Source organism: Cheilinus undulatus, linkage group 2, assembly GCF_018320785.1.
Source record: "Cheilinus undulatus linkage group 2, ASM1832078v1, whole genome shotgun sequence".
Taxonomy (NCBI): domain Eukaryota; kingdom Metazoa; phylum Chordata; class Actinopteri; order Labriformes; family Labridae; genus Cheilinus; species Cheilinus undulatus.
The window spans coordinates 990,141-1,007,927 of NC_054866.1; the positions used below are offsets into that span (position 1 = coordinate 990,141).

The following is a 17,787-nucleotide window of genomic DNA, read 5'->3' on the forward strand; positions in this document are numbered from 1 at the left end:
CAGGTGTATAGAGTGATTCTTGGGGGGGGGGGGTACGAGACTGTATGAGTGGTATATGAAATGTTGTAAGTGTCTACTGTGTTGTTGTTTTTGTTTTTTTTTTGTTTTTTTTTTCTTTTCTTTTGTCTTGATGTATAAATGTATAAATATTTTATGTTACGACACCACAATGGAAGAATGTAGATTGTGTTATATTGTTATGTTATGTTATGGTATGTTATGTTATTGTACTGTTAAAAAAAAAAAAAAAAAGGCTATGTACCCTGTGGTGGCAAGCATGAAAATTAATAAAAAGTAGTTGTATAAAAAAAAAAGAAAACTCAAAATATTTAGTCTACTTTTAGTCAACGATAACTCAAAACATTTAGTCTAGTTTTAGGCAATGAAAACTCAAAACATTTAGTCTAGTTTTAGTCAACGATAACTCAAAACATTTAGTCTAGTTTTAGTCAACGATAACTCAAAACATTTAGTCTAGTTTTAGGCAATGAAAACTCAAAACATTTAGTCTAGTTTTAGTCAACGATAACTCAAAACATTTAGTCTAGTTTTAGTCAACGAAAACTCAAAACATTTAGTCTAGTTTTAGTCAACGATAACTCAAAACATTTAGTCTAGTTTTAGTCAACAAAAACTCTAAACATTTAGTCTAGTTTTAGGCCATGAAAACTCAAAACATTTAGGCTAGTTTTAGTCAACGATACCTCAAAACATTTAGTCTAGTTTTAGTCAACGATAACTCAAAACATTTAGTCTAGTTTTAGTCAACGAAAACTCAAAACATTTAGTCTAGTTTTAGTCAACGATAACTCAAAACATTTAGTCTAGTTTTAGGCAATGAAAACTCAAAACATTTAGTCTAGTTTTAGGCAATGAAAACTCAAAACATTTAGTCTAGTTTTAGTCAACGATAACTCAAAACATTTAGTCTAGTTTTAGTCAACGATAACTCAAAACATTTAGTCTTGTTTTAGGCCATGAAAACTCAAAACATTTAGTCTAGTTTTAGTCAACGAAATCTCAAAACATTTAGTCTACTTTTAGTCAACGATAACTCAAAACATTTAGTCTAGTTTTAGGCAATGAAAACTCTAAACATTTAGTCTAGTTTTAGGCCATGAAAACTCTAAACATTTAGTCTAGTTTTAGTCAACGATAACTCAAAACATTTAGCCTAGTTTTAGGCAATGAAAACTCAAAACATTTAGTCTAGTTTTAGTCAATGATACCTCAACTCATTTAGTCTAGTTTTAGTCAACGATAACTCAAAACATTTAGTCTAGTTTTAGGCAATGAAAACTCAAAACATTTAGTCTAGTTTTAGTCAACGATAACTCAAAACATTTAGTCTAGTTTTAGTCAACGATAACTCAAAACATTTAGTCTAGTTTTAGTCAACGATAACTCAAAACATTTAGTCTAGTTTTAGTCAACGATAACTCAAAACATTTAGTCTTGTTTTAGGCCATGAAAACTCAAAACATTTAGTCTAGTTTTAGTCGACTAAATCTCAAAACATTTCAGCCTAGTTTTAGTCAAGGAATCTATTTTTCGTTATATTTAGTCTGGTTTTTGTCATGGAAAAAAAAGGCTGTTGACAAATACTTTTAGTCACAGTTTTAGTCGATGAAATTAACACTTCTAGGATGTTGAAAGGTGTGAGAATGAAAAATCACATTTATCATGAGCTCATGAAATTAAAGTGCCCGTATTTGGAGGGTTGAAAATATATTGCCCTTTATCCTCACCCTGTGGACGAGAAAAGACAGGCACATCTAAAAATATCAGAACATCATGGAAAAGTTAATTTTTTCCTCTGATTTAATCCAAGAAGTGAAACTTCCATAAAGTCTAGATTTGTCTCATACAAAGTGAAATATTTGAATGCTTGTTTTATTTTGATCTTGATGATTACGGCTTACAGCTCACAGAAATCAAACATCCACTATCTCAGAATATGAATATCACCATCATTGGTCCAGAAAAAGGATTTATAACACAGAAGTGTTGCCCTTCACTAACATTTTGCTCATTTATCACTCAGTAATTGTTTGGAGCTCTTTTTGCATGAATTCCTGCATCTATGTGACGTTCTGGCCTGTTTTAAGTCACATCCTTACCAGGGCTGGAGTCCCGGGGCCCACCCATGCCCTGGAGGGCCAAAAGAATATCAAGGATCATGCTCGTTGTGTCTTTGCTCAGGTGTAATGGACCCTTGGAGAAGGAGAAAACATCAGTAACCTGAATAAGCAAAAGTCATTGTGATTGGTTGACTGAAAGGTCTTAAGAAGTCTTAAATTGCACATTTGAAATTTAAGGCGATAAAAAGTCATGTCCTTACCATCTTTGTTTTCTACCTAACCTTAAACGATTTTAATCATCTTCCCCCACAAGCTGTTGCACAAATATTCTCCATAATTCAGGGACTGTTCTGCATTTCCTAGAGGAAGACCCCAGACCTGTCTCTGATTTATTCTGACCTATTATGATTTAAAAACTCGGTGCAGTTGTGAAACAACGCCCACTGTTATTTTAACAAGTCTTCACTTACAAAAACTTGTTTCTACTTTTTAACAGTTAGACTGTTCAGAATTAGCTCAGCACCAGTATAATGTATCTTGATAGAATAATGTGCCAGAAGTCATCTAATTCGGATCTTTATTGGCCCAAAACATTATTTTGCCCTGTACCATTTGACATTTGGTAAACAATCATTAAATCAGAAATTCTGCCCTTGTCCGGTCTATTGACAAATCTCACACCTCTCATTTTTGACAGTTCTTAAAAAGTCTTTAATTTGATTTTCAAAAGTGTGGAGGAACCTTGTGAAAACTGTGGACTTCAAGCACCTTGGATTCTGGGCCTCTCAGATCCTCCAGACCCTGAGACCTTGATTTACAAATGAAATTAAAGATTTAGTTTCATCTGAAAACAGGACTTTGGACAACTGAGCAACGGTACAGGTCTTTTTCTCCTTAGCCCAGGTGAGACGTGATGACATCTGTGGTTCAGGATTGGCTGGACACACAGAACACCTTGTAGTCCATCTTCTGGCCCTGTCTGCGTGGAGGCTCTTGATCCACTGACTCCAGTCTCAGTCCAGTCCTTGTGAAAGTCCCCTAAGTTCTTGAATCTGCTTTGTTTGACAGTCCTCTGAAGGCTGAACTCATCCCTGTTCAGTTTCTTACCACACTTTTCCCTCCAGTCATCTTTCCATGAAGCTGCTCTGATACAGCCTCTGAGAACAGTCTGACCTTTCAGCAGTGACCTTCTGTGGCTGACCCTCCTTAAATATCTCTGATACAGCCTCTGAGAACAGTCTGACCTTTCAGCAGTGACCTTCTGTGGCTGACCCTCCTTAAATATCTCTGATACAGCCTCTGAGAACAGTCTGACCTTTCAGCAGTGACCTTTTGTGGCTTTCCCTCCTTAAATATCTCTGATACAGCCTCTGAGAACAGCCTGACCTTTCAGCAGTGACCTTCTGTGGCTGACCCTCCTTGAATATCTCTGATACAGCCTCTGAGAACAGTCTGACCTTTCAGCAGTGACCTTTTGTGGATGACCCTCCTTGAATATCTCTGATACAGCCTCTGAGAACAGCCTGAGCTTTCAGCAGTGACCTTCTGTGGCTGACCCTCCTTAAATATCTCTGATACAGCATCTGAGAACAGTCTGACCTTTCAGCAGTGACCTTCTGTGGCTGACCCTCCTTAAATATCTCTGATACAGCCTCTGAGAACAGCCTGACCTTTCAGAAGTGACCTTCTGTTGCTTACCCTCCTCATGGAGGGTGTCAGTGATTGTCTTCTGGACATTTGTCCAGTCTTCATCGTGATTGTGGTTGTGTGAACTGAACCAGAGTGAGAGAATGAAGGCTCAGGAAACCTTTAAGGATTGGACTTTTCCACAATATTCCCATATTTTCAGATGGGTGTTTTTGTTTCATATGTGAGCAAAAACAGTCTTGGAATCTTTTATTTTGTATGAGCTGAATCTGGAGTTTAGTAAATGGAGTGAAGTAAATCACAGGAAAAAAAAACTAAACTTTTACATGAAAATCTGTTTTTGCCACTTTCAGCCCTTCCAGGACTTGTTATAATTGAGTCCAAATCAAACAGGCTGATTCCCAGCAAGCATGGCTTCAAAATAACTCCAATTCTAGATGGACGCTTTGCTATGAATGTAATAAATTATTTTTTTGTGATGGCTGATGTTGTTCCAATGTTTTTGCTCTGGATCTTTAAACTGTAGCAGAGACATGGTCCTCTCATCTTTGGGATTTTAGATTATTTCCTTCAGCAGACTAATGAGGAAAACCACACAACATGGCTGGGCAGAAATCCCTCCAATGAAGGAAGCTTTGTTCTGTTTAGTGATGGACTTCAAAAGCCGTGCTTGTGATCGCTGCCTCAAAGCCAGGATCTTGGCTGCCTTTTCATGAACACAGAGCAGAATGGAAGTCAAAGAAAGTGTGGAGAAGCAGATGGTCAGCTAGCACAGGAATCAAATGCCAACGCACCCTCAGACCCTGTTTTTGTTTACACTCATAAGAATCAAAGAAGAGCGTCACATAAGGGAATGGAAAGCATACAGCAGATTATCCAGCAGGTCTGTGTGAATCCTCAGTCAGTCAGCCTGGCCCTGCATGGAGCAGGTCGTCCAGCTGGGAAAGGAGGCAACCCAGGTGAGCTCAGTCTGAGGAGGTTTCCATTTATAGTTTGTCATCAGAGAAGAAGTCCCTCTGCTGTCTGTGCAGCGCGTATTAGAAGACAAAAAACAGACACTTTCATAACTATCTCAAGGTGTTTGTCAAACTTACAGGCACAACAGTTTCATACCGAGTCTTTATTTATTCAATGTAAATTGATACAAGGATGACAGAACCATGCGGGTAAGAAAGAAATGCCTCTCTGTGTAAGACGGGACATCCAGGCCAAAACAATCTTCAGTTTGACGCCAGCTTTTCTCTGTCTACTCCTACAGTTACAGTTACAGGATACATGGGAAACATGGAAGAACAGAGCAGTTAAAACTATGAGGCTAGTTTAAAATATATTCTAACAGCTAGACTACAGGACAGACAGCAGACGTCATAACTCTATCAGTCTATAACAGTGATTCAATAATAAATAATAGTAAGGATGGAGAAAATTCACAGACGTGTGGTTTGATAAACAGGCTATTGCATTCTCTCCCCTCAGACCCCTCACAACCCTTCAAGTTCCAGCGGGAATCTGTTTACATGCAAAAGTCACACCATAGTCACTGTGCCAGCGCCTCCACCTTCCACCTCTGCACACAGTGACCGAGCAACATGGTGCCCACTAGGATTTCTCGTCACGTTTCTTCTTCTGGAACTTTCTGAACTGGGACTGAATGGCCACGGCTGCCTTCTCAGTCTCAGGGTCCTCCATGTCGATGTCAAAGTCTTCTGGGACGTCCGTCTTGGAAGCATCTAAAAGAGAAAAGAGTTGACAGATGTGACTCTCATGACAGATGTGACACAGACATGTCACAGGTCACCGTTAGGTCTGGTCTTTGGGATCCTCCAGATGCTGTAGTGTTAGATTCAAGGAGAGTTAGCCTAGAATTGTGACATGTGGGATCATATGTGAATGGTTTTTATATGCTGGTAGATGTCAGTAATATAAATGCCTCCATGAACCAAAGGCTCATCATTTCTCGATCTGGGGAACAGCAGTCACGTAAATGTTCCTCATAAATCTCATCCTTGATTATAATAGTAGCAGAGATCCCAAGAGGAGTCTGAGCAGTTGTGTCCCAGGTCAAAGGTCAATGCATGAATCTATCTACAGCTGTTAATCCTCTGTGGAGATCAGCCAGCAGTGACCAGGAGGACATGTCTGTAATCCCTAAAGCAGAGAGCAGCTGCTTTCAGCTACCACGGTCAGTGAACTTCTGAAGAACATGGAGGTAAAGATGCAGACAACAGTGGAATATGAGGGTTAACTCTCTAACATAAAGATAATACAACCCCGCAATTCCAAAAAAGTTGGGGCGCTGTGTAGAAGAATGTAAACAAAACAAAGAGCAATGATCGTCCAGTCTCATCAACCAATATTTTCTTCACAACAGATGTTGAAACTGACACAGTGTACCATTCCATGAAAAATATGAGCTCATTTTGACGGGACGGGGCAACAAAAGGCTGGAAAAGTAAGTGGTACTGATGAAAAACAGCTGGAGGATAGGGGGAAGGGGTTGACCAATGCAAAAAAACTGTATCTAAAATTTGTGGAGCAATTTTAGAAAAATGTTCCTCAACATAAAACTGCTAAGGCTTTGAAGAACCTCACCATTAACAGTCCATAATATCATCAAAAGATTCAGAGAGTCTGGAGAAATCTCTGTGAGTTAAGGACAAGGTCAGAGGTCAATATTCAATACCATCCCTTAGCATTAGTGTCTATGGTGTGGGCAGCTTTAACATCTGGAAAGGAACCATCAATGCTGAACAGTAGAGAGAGGAGCAACATGCTCCCATCCAGACGTCTCTGTCAGGGAAGTAGGGCTGGGTATTGTTAAGAACCTCACGATTCAATTCGATCTCGATTCTTTAGGTTGTGATTCGATTCGATATCGATTTGATTCAAAATTGACTTAAATGCTTCAATGTCGATTCAGTAAGAAGTAGAAATACACAAATAGTCCGTTGACAATTTTTTAATAATTATTTTCATGCCCATGTGAACATATTTGGTAGGTCACCTCACATTTTTGAGCAATAAAACATCTGAAAATAAAAATTTGCACAATAATAACTTATTCGTGCATATGGAGTACAAAAGCAAAAAAACATGACAGTTCTGTTTAAACACTGAAAAAGTAAAGTGCATGTAAACTTTGATAATATTTCTGTCCTCTTGGAAATTGTGATAAACCTCACATAACATGGTTATGGTTAGTTGTTGTTTGGTCGAGTGTGGCCTCTGTCCACACAACGCGAATCAGCGCACAGCGACCCCCACTGGCCAGGAGGTGAATCGATTCAGAGGATTTGCTGAATCGATATTGAATTGGGGGAGGAAATATTGCGATGCATTGATTAATCGATATTTTTACCCACCCCTACAGAGAAGGCCTTGACTATTTCGGCAAGACCATGCTAAACCACATACCACATCCATCACAACAGCATGGCTTCACAGGAGAAGAGTCCGGGTCCTGAAGTGGTCTGCCTGCAGTCCAGACCTTTCACCAATAGAAAACATTTGGAGCATCACCAGACAAGAATGGGACAACATTCCTCTCCTAAACTCCAGCAAGGTCTCCTTACTCCCTGATGTTTACAGCCTGTTGTTAAAAGCAGAGGGGGTGATACATGATGGTTAACATGGCCCTGTCCCGACTTTTTTGAGATGTGTTGCTGCCATCAAATTCAAAATGAGTTAATATTTTAACCAAATGGTAAAATATCTCAGTTTCAACATCTGATATGTTGTTTATGTTCTATTGTGAATAAAAGATGGGTTTATGAGGTTTGACAGTCACTAACTCTGTTTTTCTGCACACACTGCTGTGTGAAGCTCAGCAGAGTCCTGCATTCATTCATATTGAACTTCTCAATGCTCTGATGCTTTCTGCTTCCCCAGCTGCATTCAACACCAAGTCACGCACTCTACCGACACCAACCATGCTCACTACTGTGTAATAGTTTGGTAAAGATATCTAGATGGCCAGAGTGATGAGTGCATCCTGAGTGCATGAGGGCACCCTAACCCTAACTGTGATCTACTGTCAAAGAAGAAACTGTAACTGTGAAAGCCTTGGCTGTGTTCAGCCACAGTGGAACCAGGTCGACTAAAATCACACCCACGCACCGACCCATGGGTGCTGAAGTCGGTGTATACCAGTGGGGGTATTCCTTCATATTTACCCCCTCAATTTTATCATTACATAAACTCAGCACATCTGTCTCCCCTCCCTGCACCAATGTAAGAGTTTCCATTAAAACCAGCCACTTTTACCCTGACATGCCACATGAATTTGTTTCACACATCTGGAAAACCTTCAATACTAAGTGTTTGGGAAAGGGCAGAGGATTTGAAAAAAATACTGAGTGTGATTGGATGAACGTTCTGTCTGTCACATCTTTACGGGCCAATCAGAGCAACAAAACACGTGGCGTAGCTACGACCGAGGTGCAAAATTACCAAGGAGTAACGTGAACCATGGCGACTGTAGACATGTCAGTACTCGACTTTTGTGGTTGTTGAAAGGAAAACAACTCACTGCTGTTCTTTGTTCTTCTTTTAACAGAGAAATGTCATCAAGTTCTGATAAAACTGGCGCTTTAGCAGCATCCACACTAATCTCTTCCTCCATAACTGCACAGGCCTCTTGATGCTGCTTCCTTACTTCACAATTCCACCATGCCTGAAAGTACTGCCCCTCATTGCTGATTGGTCCTGTCACTTTCTAACCGGGCCCAAACAGTTCAGATGGGAGCTTTGCAAGATGGATTCACCAGTGAGAAACATGGAAACAGGCAAATCCATCTGCTTTGCAAGGTTAAGCCAGTTTATCACTGATAGAATACTGGATTGACCAATAATCGTTCAGTCAATAACAGTAAAATAAGGTTTTTAAATGATTATCTTTATTTATTGTGGGAAAAAGCCATCCAAAACTACCTGGCCCCATGTGAAAGAGACATTGACCCCTAACCCTAATGACTGGTTCTTCCATCTTTGGCAGTGGAGGAATGTTGTCCCACTCTTCTTTACAGAATTGTTTAAATTCAGTCACATTGGAGGGTTTTCCAGCGTGAATGACCTGTTTAAGATCACGCCACAGCATCTCAGTCAGATTTAAGTCCAGACTTTGACTAGACCACTCCAAAACCTTCATTTTGTTTTTTTAACCCATTCAGAGGTGGACTTGCTGGTGTGTTGGGGATTGTTGTCCTGCTGCATAACCCAAGTGAACTTGAGGTCATGAACTGATGGCCCGACATTCTCCTTCAGGATTTTCTGCTAGAGAGCAGAATTCATGGTTCCATCAATTAATTACAGGGAGTAGTCCAGGTCCTGAAACAGCGAAGCAGCCCCAGACCACCACACTGCCACCACCATGTTTGACTGTTGGTATAAAGCTTCTGATGAAATGCTGTTAGTTTGACTCCAGATAGAACGGGCCGCACACCATCCGGGAAGTTCAGCTTCTGTCTGGTCAGTCCACAGAATATTTTCCCAGAAGTCTCGGGGATCATCGGGATGTTTTTAGTCAAATGTGAGACGAGCCTTTGGGGTCTTGTTGGTCAGCAGTGGTTTTGGCCTTGGAACTCTCCCATGATGCCATTGTTGCCCAGTGTTGTTCTGATGGTTGCGTCATGAACTCTGACCTTAACTAAGTCAGTGAGGCCTGCAGGTCTGTAGATGGTAAATGGACTTGAGCTTGTATAGCGATTTTCTAGTCATCTGACTACTCAAAGCGCTTTTCCACCACAGGTCACACCAACCCATTCACCCACACATTCATTCACTGATGGCAGAGGTTGCTGTGGAGAACTGGCCATCTAATCCCAGCTAATCCCATTCATACACTTTCATACCAATTCCATACACGCCACTGACGCACTGGCAGGAGCAAACAGAGGTTGAGTTTCTTGCCCAAGGACACATCGACATGTGACTGCAGGAGCTGGGGATCAAACCCACAACCCTCTGATTGTGAAACGACGTCTCTATCTACTGAGCCTCAGTTGTTGTTTTTTCTGAATCATCCGTGCCCTCTGAACTGGAGTCATTCTGGCAGGCCGACCACTCCTGCGAAGGTTCACCGCTGTTCCAAGTTTTCTCCATTTGTGGATAAAGGCTCTCACTGTGGTTGGCTGGAGTCCCAAAGCCTTAGTCTTTGTAGCCCTTTCCAGATTTATAGATGTCAGTGACTTTGTTTCTCATCAGTTCTTGATTTTTTAGATGGTTCCATGATGTGTTGGAGATCTTTCCTCCTTCACTTTGTCAGATGGGTTCTATTTAAGGGGTTCATTCATCAAACAGGTCCAGCAGTATTCAGGCCTAGACGAGGATAGTCAAACTGAATTCAGCTTTCGCAAAATGTGGTAAATCACAATTGATGATTTAATAGAGCAATGACTTTTACACATAGGACGTGTGACTGACTCTGAGAAGTCAGAAATGAATCAAGCATAACATTCAACCACTAAAACTCATTTTTCTCTTCAGGAATAACAGTAAATAACTATAATTTGACACATTAATCAAAAAATATTAATGTGCTTTATTATTTTTTCAGTTTTTTTGTAAATCAGTAAATTGTAAAATTCATTGATAACAATAATAATTCTATTTTAGCATTAAAAATATCATTTGGGTTAAAGAGCTTCTACATATTGGTGTATTAACCATTGCAGAAACATAAACAATGATTTTGGTAATTACCAATGCTGTTAATTTAGGGCAGCTGTGGCAGAAACCTGACTTTGGTTAGGGTTAGGGTGCTCTAATACATTTGTTAAGCTCTGTATATTATGGTAATAAAAAACGGCAGCTTTGGCAGAAGACGAGTGGGAAAGGAGAGTGAAGGAAGAGAGTCAAAGGAGAGAGAGCGAGAGTGGTGTTTAGTTTTCTAAAAATAGCGTTAGATAGTGGCATTTGTGCGTGTCTGTCATGTGCAATAACAATATTTTACTGAGAATGTTGAGAATGCATTTTTCCACCTGTATTTGCACTAATTGTCTCCTATGTTTATAGTTATCTTTTGCACTGTTTTGCACACCCAGAGTCCTAGACTCAAAAATGACTGCTGATTGTTCTAAACATGTATAGGTTCACATTTCTAATGTCAAATCAAAACTTCATGAGCAATAACAACATTTCTTCTCATCAAAGCCATGAAAAACAAATCTATTTTTGTGTTTTTCTCCTTTTAAACTGCTGATAATTCCATATAATGTGCAATAATCATTAACCAGATGTTGAAAAGTCAAGTTCAAGTACTCTAAACTGTGGAAACCAGTTGAATTTAATGTGTATCTGTAATGTGAATACAATACAATAACTTTATTTATCCTTTTTTCCCTTTTTCCTCTATGTTACCATGGAAACATGTAAAAATCTAAGATGGCGGTAACCATGGAGGGGACCCTCCCTATATATGAATTCAAGGTTTATTCTGAGTTGTTTTTTTTTTTTTCAAAATAGCTTTTTTGAATTTAGATGACTAAACACTTATTTAGATAGACCGTCTTAGAAATGTTTTGCTTTATTTGACCAAGTTTGTTCAGCTAAATGCTATGAGGCTAAATATTACACACTGCACCTTTAAACATTAAAGTTTGACTAATGTAGAAAAAAAAAGAAGAAGAAAGAGAAGATGCCAGCCCTGTAATCTGCATTTTCCTTTTTATGTGTTTAAATATTCTGATGAGCAACATTTCAGGGAGATCTGAAAATCTTTGAATTCTTTGATTGCTATCAGTTAGCGAAACAACCTTTGAAATAAGAGTCATTCATGTTTTTTCACATTATTATTTGAGACAAGCTCAACAAGCATTCAACTTTAACTAAAATCAGAACAGAGAAATATGAACCCTGGACCTTTACACTTAAATCCAAACAGGACTGCAGCTGCAGCATCCGTCAAATCTTAGACTCAAGATTTGCTGTTAAAGCTGCAGGCTCCAGCCTCAGAGGTATTCTGAGTGTTTGTAAAGGATTTGCATGTGTTTCTGATGATTGTTTTATGTCTGTGGCTGAAACTCACAAGGAAAAAAGAAAAATGACCCTGAGGCTCTGAAACAGCAGAGGGTGGCAAAGCATGAGCGACAGCAATCGATACATGAATCCACATGCAGGAGGGTTTCAGATGCAGCTCTGCCGGCTGCTGTTCTTTTTAGTCAGTCTATGTTTCCTTCAGAAGGAGGGTTTGAGATGCAGCTCTGCCGGCTGCTGTTCTTTTTAGTCAGTCTGTGTTTCCTTCAGAAGGAGGGTTTGAGATGCAGCTCTGCCGGCTGCTGTTCTTTTTAGTCAGTCTATGTGTTTCCTTCAGAAGGAGGGTTTGAGATGCAGCTCTGCCGGCTGCTGTTCTTTTTAGTCAGTCTGTGTTTCCTTCAGAAGCAAATGTCTCAGTAACCTAGCGGGTCCAAAACAAACAAATAAAAAGATGTTTTATGCCCTTTCGGTCTGAAAGATGGTATATATATATATATATATATATATATATATATATATATATACATATACATATATTTGATAACAATTTACAAGCAGTATGTGACAGAATAAGACACATTTACTCCAGCTTTAATTGAGTACAGTGAAGCTAATTAAATAGAGTGTAAAATGGGTCATGCTGCTCTGAGAGCTTGAAGGCTAATTATAAAAGGATGACTTTGATCTCTAAGGTGAGCCCATTTGAAATTACGCCTGTGCCGGTTTGAAGCGAGCTGGGAGGAGTTTTCATGTTGCTCTCTGACAACACAGCGCAGAAATGGAGCAGACTCGATCTGTGGATGAAGAAGCAACTGACTCTTTCACATGTGATAACATGATACTGGGACTAGCCAGGGTCGCCCTTCGATGCTCCCGTCAGTACAGCTGAATGTAAAGCTGCAGAAAGCCAACCCAGCTGCCGTGGCGACGGGGACAGGCTGTGTGGGGCTTGGACCCATAAGGTCACTGAACATATGGAGCATATGGTCCAAGCATGCAACATCTGGACGCCAAATGTGGAGACAAGTGTCACAGAAGACGGATGAAAACCTTTCTAGAGGCAAATGCTCCATCAGAAACATGATTAACACAGCAGCACAGGGAACTTTTCCCTCAGACTCATCTACATCACCAGGAAGGTGGTGTCATACTGCTCTGCTGCTTCTAAAGGAGACAAAAGTTACAAAAATAACTGAGGATGACATAACAAAAGAAAATATACTGATCTCTGGCTTTTATGGATTCAGTGATGGCTTAGTTCAGAGGTGTCAAACTCAGTCACAGCAGGGGCCAAAATCTGGATCCAGGTCTAACCTGAGGGCCAAACAGGGTCACGATTTAACTGAAAACTGTCAACCAAGTTTTCACAGGTACTGAATCATAGGAGAAATTAAACAGTGATGATAAATGATTTTAAGATATCGAAAAAAAAAGTCTAAATGATTAAATATCAGAGCATCAATGTTACTGTGTCCATGTCAAACAAATGCTAAATAAATAAATAAATAAATGAGATTAAAGGCTAAAAATCTGAGATAGAAAGTCAACTTTATAAGTCCTAAAGGTCAAAATACAAAATTAAAAGTCAAAATAAGGTTTTTAAAAGGCAAAAATTTGAGATAGAGAGTTCAAACCATGAGTTTAAAGGTCAAGATATAAAATAAAATACAGAATCAAGAGGTTAAAAGGTCACAATATGAGAGGAAAGGTCAAAATTATGAATTTTGAATCTAAAAGGTCAAAAAATGAGATAAAATCCATCAGAGTATAAAATGTGGAAATATGGGATTAAAAGTCAAAATTAGGAGTTTAAAATGCCAAGATATGATTTAAAATGAAAAACTGTGAACCTAAAAGGTCACAATATGAGAGAAAAGGTCAAAGTTATGAATTTTTTAGGTCAAAATATGAAATAAAAAGATAAAATCCTGAGTTTCAGTCATAATCTTGGGATGCAAAATGAAAATATGAAATGAAAAAAGAATTTCTTTCCCTTATTCCTGACTATTTATCTAATTATTTCTACTTTTTCAGATTTTTATAACTTAACAAGGATTTCTTTTAGCTCTTTAAGCTTGAATTTATGTTTCAATGCTGGAGGAAATCTGCAGACTTTATTCTGGTGAGCCAGTTCTAATTAGAATATGATCTATACAGTACTGAACAAATAGGGTTAGGGGTTAGGGTTACTAGACCAGCTGCCATATCTGTCTCAGAGACCATCCAGCAGTGTGCTGACCCTGCCATGACCCCCACCCAGGTCTCAAGACTGGTGTTGCCTTATACCCCTCTCTCTGCTCCAGTTTCAGGAACTCTCCTGCTGAGTTCTCACCCTGAAGTTAAAGCTGCTGTAAACCACACAGTTAACATTTCTCTATGAGCTGACTCAGCAGACTGTGGTCTGGTTTTCAGGGTTCATTGCCCTGCTTCTCCAGGTCCAACCGCCCCCTCTCCTGTGATAATTGGCTACAATAATTACTGACAGATACTCTGCTGTGTAGATGGACTCTTGACGTCCTCTAGAAAGCTTTGGTCTGTCCTTTCTGCTTTTCTGGGCTTTTCTGGGTTATTTTTTGCTTTTAAAATAAACAGCGAACATCATTATGTGGTCTATAAAAATACTGGTCCAGAGGACTGGATTCAGTTAGCTCCTGCAATGTTGACTGAAAGAAGTCATTCAGCTGTCATGGGCCAACCTCAGGAATAACACAGTTCAGGCAACAGTCGGCTGCAGATGCAGAAACATAGCTCAGTGCATACGAGCCTGGAAGTCTGCAGAATGTCCCGCTGCTAAAGCCAGCCTGAAACTGAAAACACATGGAAATATAGACCACGATGATTCTTCTTACTCTTATAAAGTGAGCCTAATGGGAGATTATCGCAAGTATGATTAGTATCCATAGCAGGGGTGTCAAACTCACGGCCCGAGGGCCAAATCCGGCCTGTGGAACAGTTAAATCCGGCCCGCAGGATGATCTGATATTTGTGTTCTAACTGTCCCATCAGTCTGAGGTCTGCAGATTTCCTCCAGTATAAAAATGTCAACTTATCCTGATGAATTTAGATTTCCTTGTTAAGTCGCAAAATCTGAAAAAGGAGTAAAAATATTTAGATAAGAAGTCAGGAATGTGGGAAAAGAAATTAATTTGTGGTTTAATTTCACATTTTCAATTTAGCATCTCACAATCAGGACTCAGACTTTGGATTTTGACTTTTAATTTCATACTCTGAGCATTAAAACAGAATTTTTTCTCCTCTTATAATATTTGGAGCTTAAAGATTCATAACTCTAGTTTTTAAGTGATATTTTGACCTTTTTAACCAATTATTTTGTATTTTATCTCATATTTTCAGCTCCAGACTTTGACTTCATAATCCCGGAGTTTGACCTTTTAGACTCACAATTTAAAATTTTGAATCATATTTTGACTTTTAATTTCATCATTACAAATTTTATTTCATATTTTGACCTTTAAACTCATGACTTTGACTTTCTTTCTAATATATATATATATTTTTTTATCTCAATTTCATGTTTTGACCTTTTTGAACTTATAAATTTACTTTTCTCAGATTGTGAGCCTTCAAATTGATCTTTTTAACTTTTTAAATGTCAAAATCATTTACCATCAGTTTCTAAGTTTTGTATTTCATGTTTTATTTCTGGTGAAATGAGGTTGACAGTTTCTGGTTTAAAGGGGACCCTGTTAGGCCCTCAGGTTAGACCTGAATCCAGAATCCGGCCCCTGCTGTGGTTGAGTTTGACAGCCCTGGTCTATAGAGATGTTTATGGATCTGGATGGCCAGAGTGAGTGAGAAATAATCTGATTTTCACAATTATCTCCATTATTCTGCTTTTATTTCTGAAATCTAATGATTAAAATCACACAAATGTAAACATTCTTCATCACTGCCTTCCTTGAAGCACGAGTAACACAATAAAATCACTCAAATAACAAATAAATAAATAAATAAATAAATAAATAACAGAGGTGTTATAACTCGACAGCCAGTTATCCCCACAGTAAAAACTGAGCTTACGCTGGCAGTTAACTCAAGTTTAACCTTCATCATCCATCAGGCTTTTATTTGAAATGTTTATATAATGTGTAAATAATCAATAAATCAGTTGAATTACCTCCTGCGTTCCTGATGTTTTGTTATTCTTTCACTCCTGGTTTATTTACCTTCCATATCTAATGTGAACTTCACACAAACGAGAGGAAAACAGTTTAACATTTACTGTCAGACACCGTGCACAGGTAAGAAAAGTCCCCCATGATGCTTTGCAGCTGTATGCACCAGGGCTGTCACGATATCAGATTTTCACTTCACGATTATCGTGGGCAAAAAATGTCACGATATCGATAAAAATGTAAATAATAATGGGACAATTAATCAAATTTGTCTTTAACTTTATTTATGTTGTGTTCCCTCTTCTGGCAGATGAATTACACTAAAATACCGTCTAAGGAAGTACTGCAGCTGTTGTGTGATTGCGGAGGGTCATATTTCTTAAAAAAATGCAGAAATATTAATAGTAAGGTTTTTATTTATTCTGTAGCATGTGCTTTTAAGCTTTTCAAAGTAAAAAAAAAAAACATTTGATTTGTTTTTTTGGTTTTTTAGTTTGGCAACAAGAATGAAATTTCCATGTTGTGATCAGCAGGGCCAATCTGTTATCAAAATCCAAGATATTTCTTTTACATTCATCAGTAATCAGAGATAACGGACTTTCACCAGAGGTAAAGATTCAGGGCTTTTGAGTTAACATTAGGGGCATAGACTCTACAAGCCCCGCCCCCCCCATGGCTCCTCCTCTGACTGATAAACTCTCCACCACACAGGATTTACATTGTCGTAATGCCAAAACAGTGTCAGAAACGTAGGGTTATAAACACTTATGGAAATAATTAATTACAGACATATTTCAACAGCACCTGCAGCAGTTTTTAACCAGAATGATCCTGTTAGCTCCACTAAAAGAACTGAGTTAGATGGCTGTGTTGGGATCAGGTCTGAATTTAATTTTTGCACTAAAACTGTTCAAGTTAGTAAACAGGGCACAGTCTCATTTCTTTAAATGTGCACAGAAGCTTTAACGCCCCTTATAGCTGCAGACAGTATCAGCGTCGCCACTGCTCTGACGCACAGGAAGAGACTGGCACAGATTCTGAGCCAACATGCTGTTATTTGAGGGGAAATTCCTTCTATCCATAAAAATTGGCCTTTTTTCATAAAGCGTTTAATTTACAGACAAGGACAGGAACAGAGAGGCAAACAGACTAGAAACGAACTCTCAGAGAGCGCTGACGGAGCGCTGCCACTCGAACAATGATCAGGAAAATAATTCTACCTACGGCTTAAAAAAACAAAGGATGTAGTCTGTTAATATCACCCTGATGTTACTCTCATCAATATTGTCCAGTTAAATCAGTCCAGGCTGCCAGCTGCTGATGTTTTTGGAGCGTTATAGCTGACGAGGATGTGAGACTTTTCTTTCGTGCTTCATTCAGTTGGTTTAGAAGAGTGTAAAAACCTTGTTTGTCAAGGGCAGTGCTTAAGTGAACACAATATTATAATTTCTTAACCTGAACGCAGCTTCTGTCATTCTGTGCATCACACGGATGGTCAGACTTCAGCAGGAATTGGACGCGCATGTGCGTTAAGGTGAGAGAGAGGGATGGCACACACCGCACCAGCAGGTGTTAACGGTCAGGAAATCAGGGGGAATGGGCAGGTAGGGTGTTAGCAGTCCGACGCAGGTCTCTAGCTCTACATCCTGTCCGTTAAGAGCTGTGTGAACGAGGAAAAATAAAACTTGTGTTCTCTAAACATCTTGCTGAGCTTAATAAAGCTTATTAAAGCTTATTATAGAGCTTATTAAATATGTTCAGGGCTCGTGACGGCGCTGGAGTGGCACTGGATCATTTACACGATGTTATCAAATGCACATTTAACACGATATTAAAATTTTATTTTTTAATACCACGGTTATCGTCAATACCAGTATACCGCGACAGCCCTAGTATGCACGTTTACTAACTCAGGGTTTCATTCAGAAACTTTTTGCTGACTCAGCATTCCT

At 39.1% G+C, this 17,787-nt stretch overlaps 1 protein-coding gene across 1 annotated transcript in view; it reads right to left on the reverse strand.

Moving 5' to 3' along the window:
• Window positions 1–4,898: 4,898 nt before the first annotated feature.
• Window positions 4,899–17,787, reverse strand: part of pcp4b (Purkinje cell protein 4b) — a 59,527-nt gene continuing 46,638 nt past the window's right edge. The window contains exon 3 of the mRNA XM_041812735.1: window positions 4,899–5,458. Within this exon, the coding sequence (XP_041668669.1) occupies window positions 5,328–5,458 (131 nt within the window). The 3' untranslated portion in view covers window positions 4,899–5,327. The remainder of the gene's footprint in view (window positions 5,459–17,787) is intronic.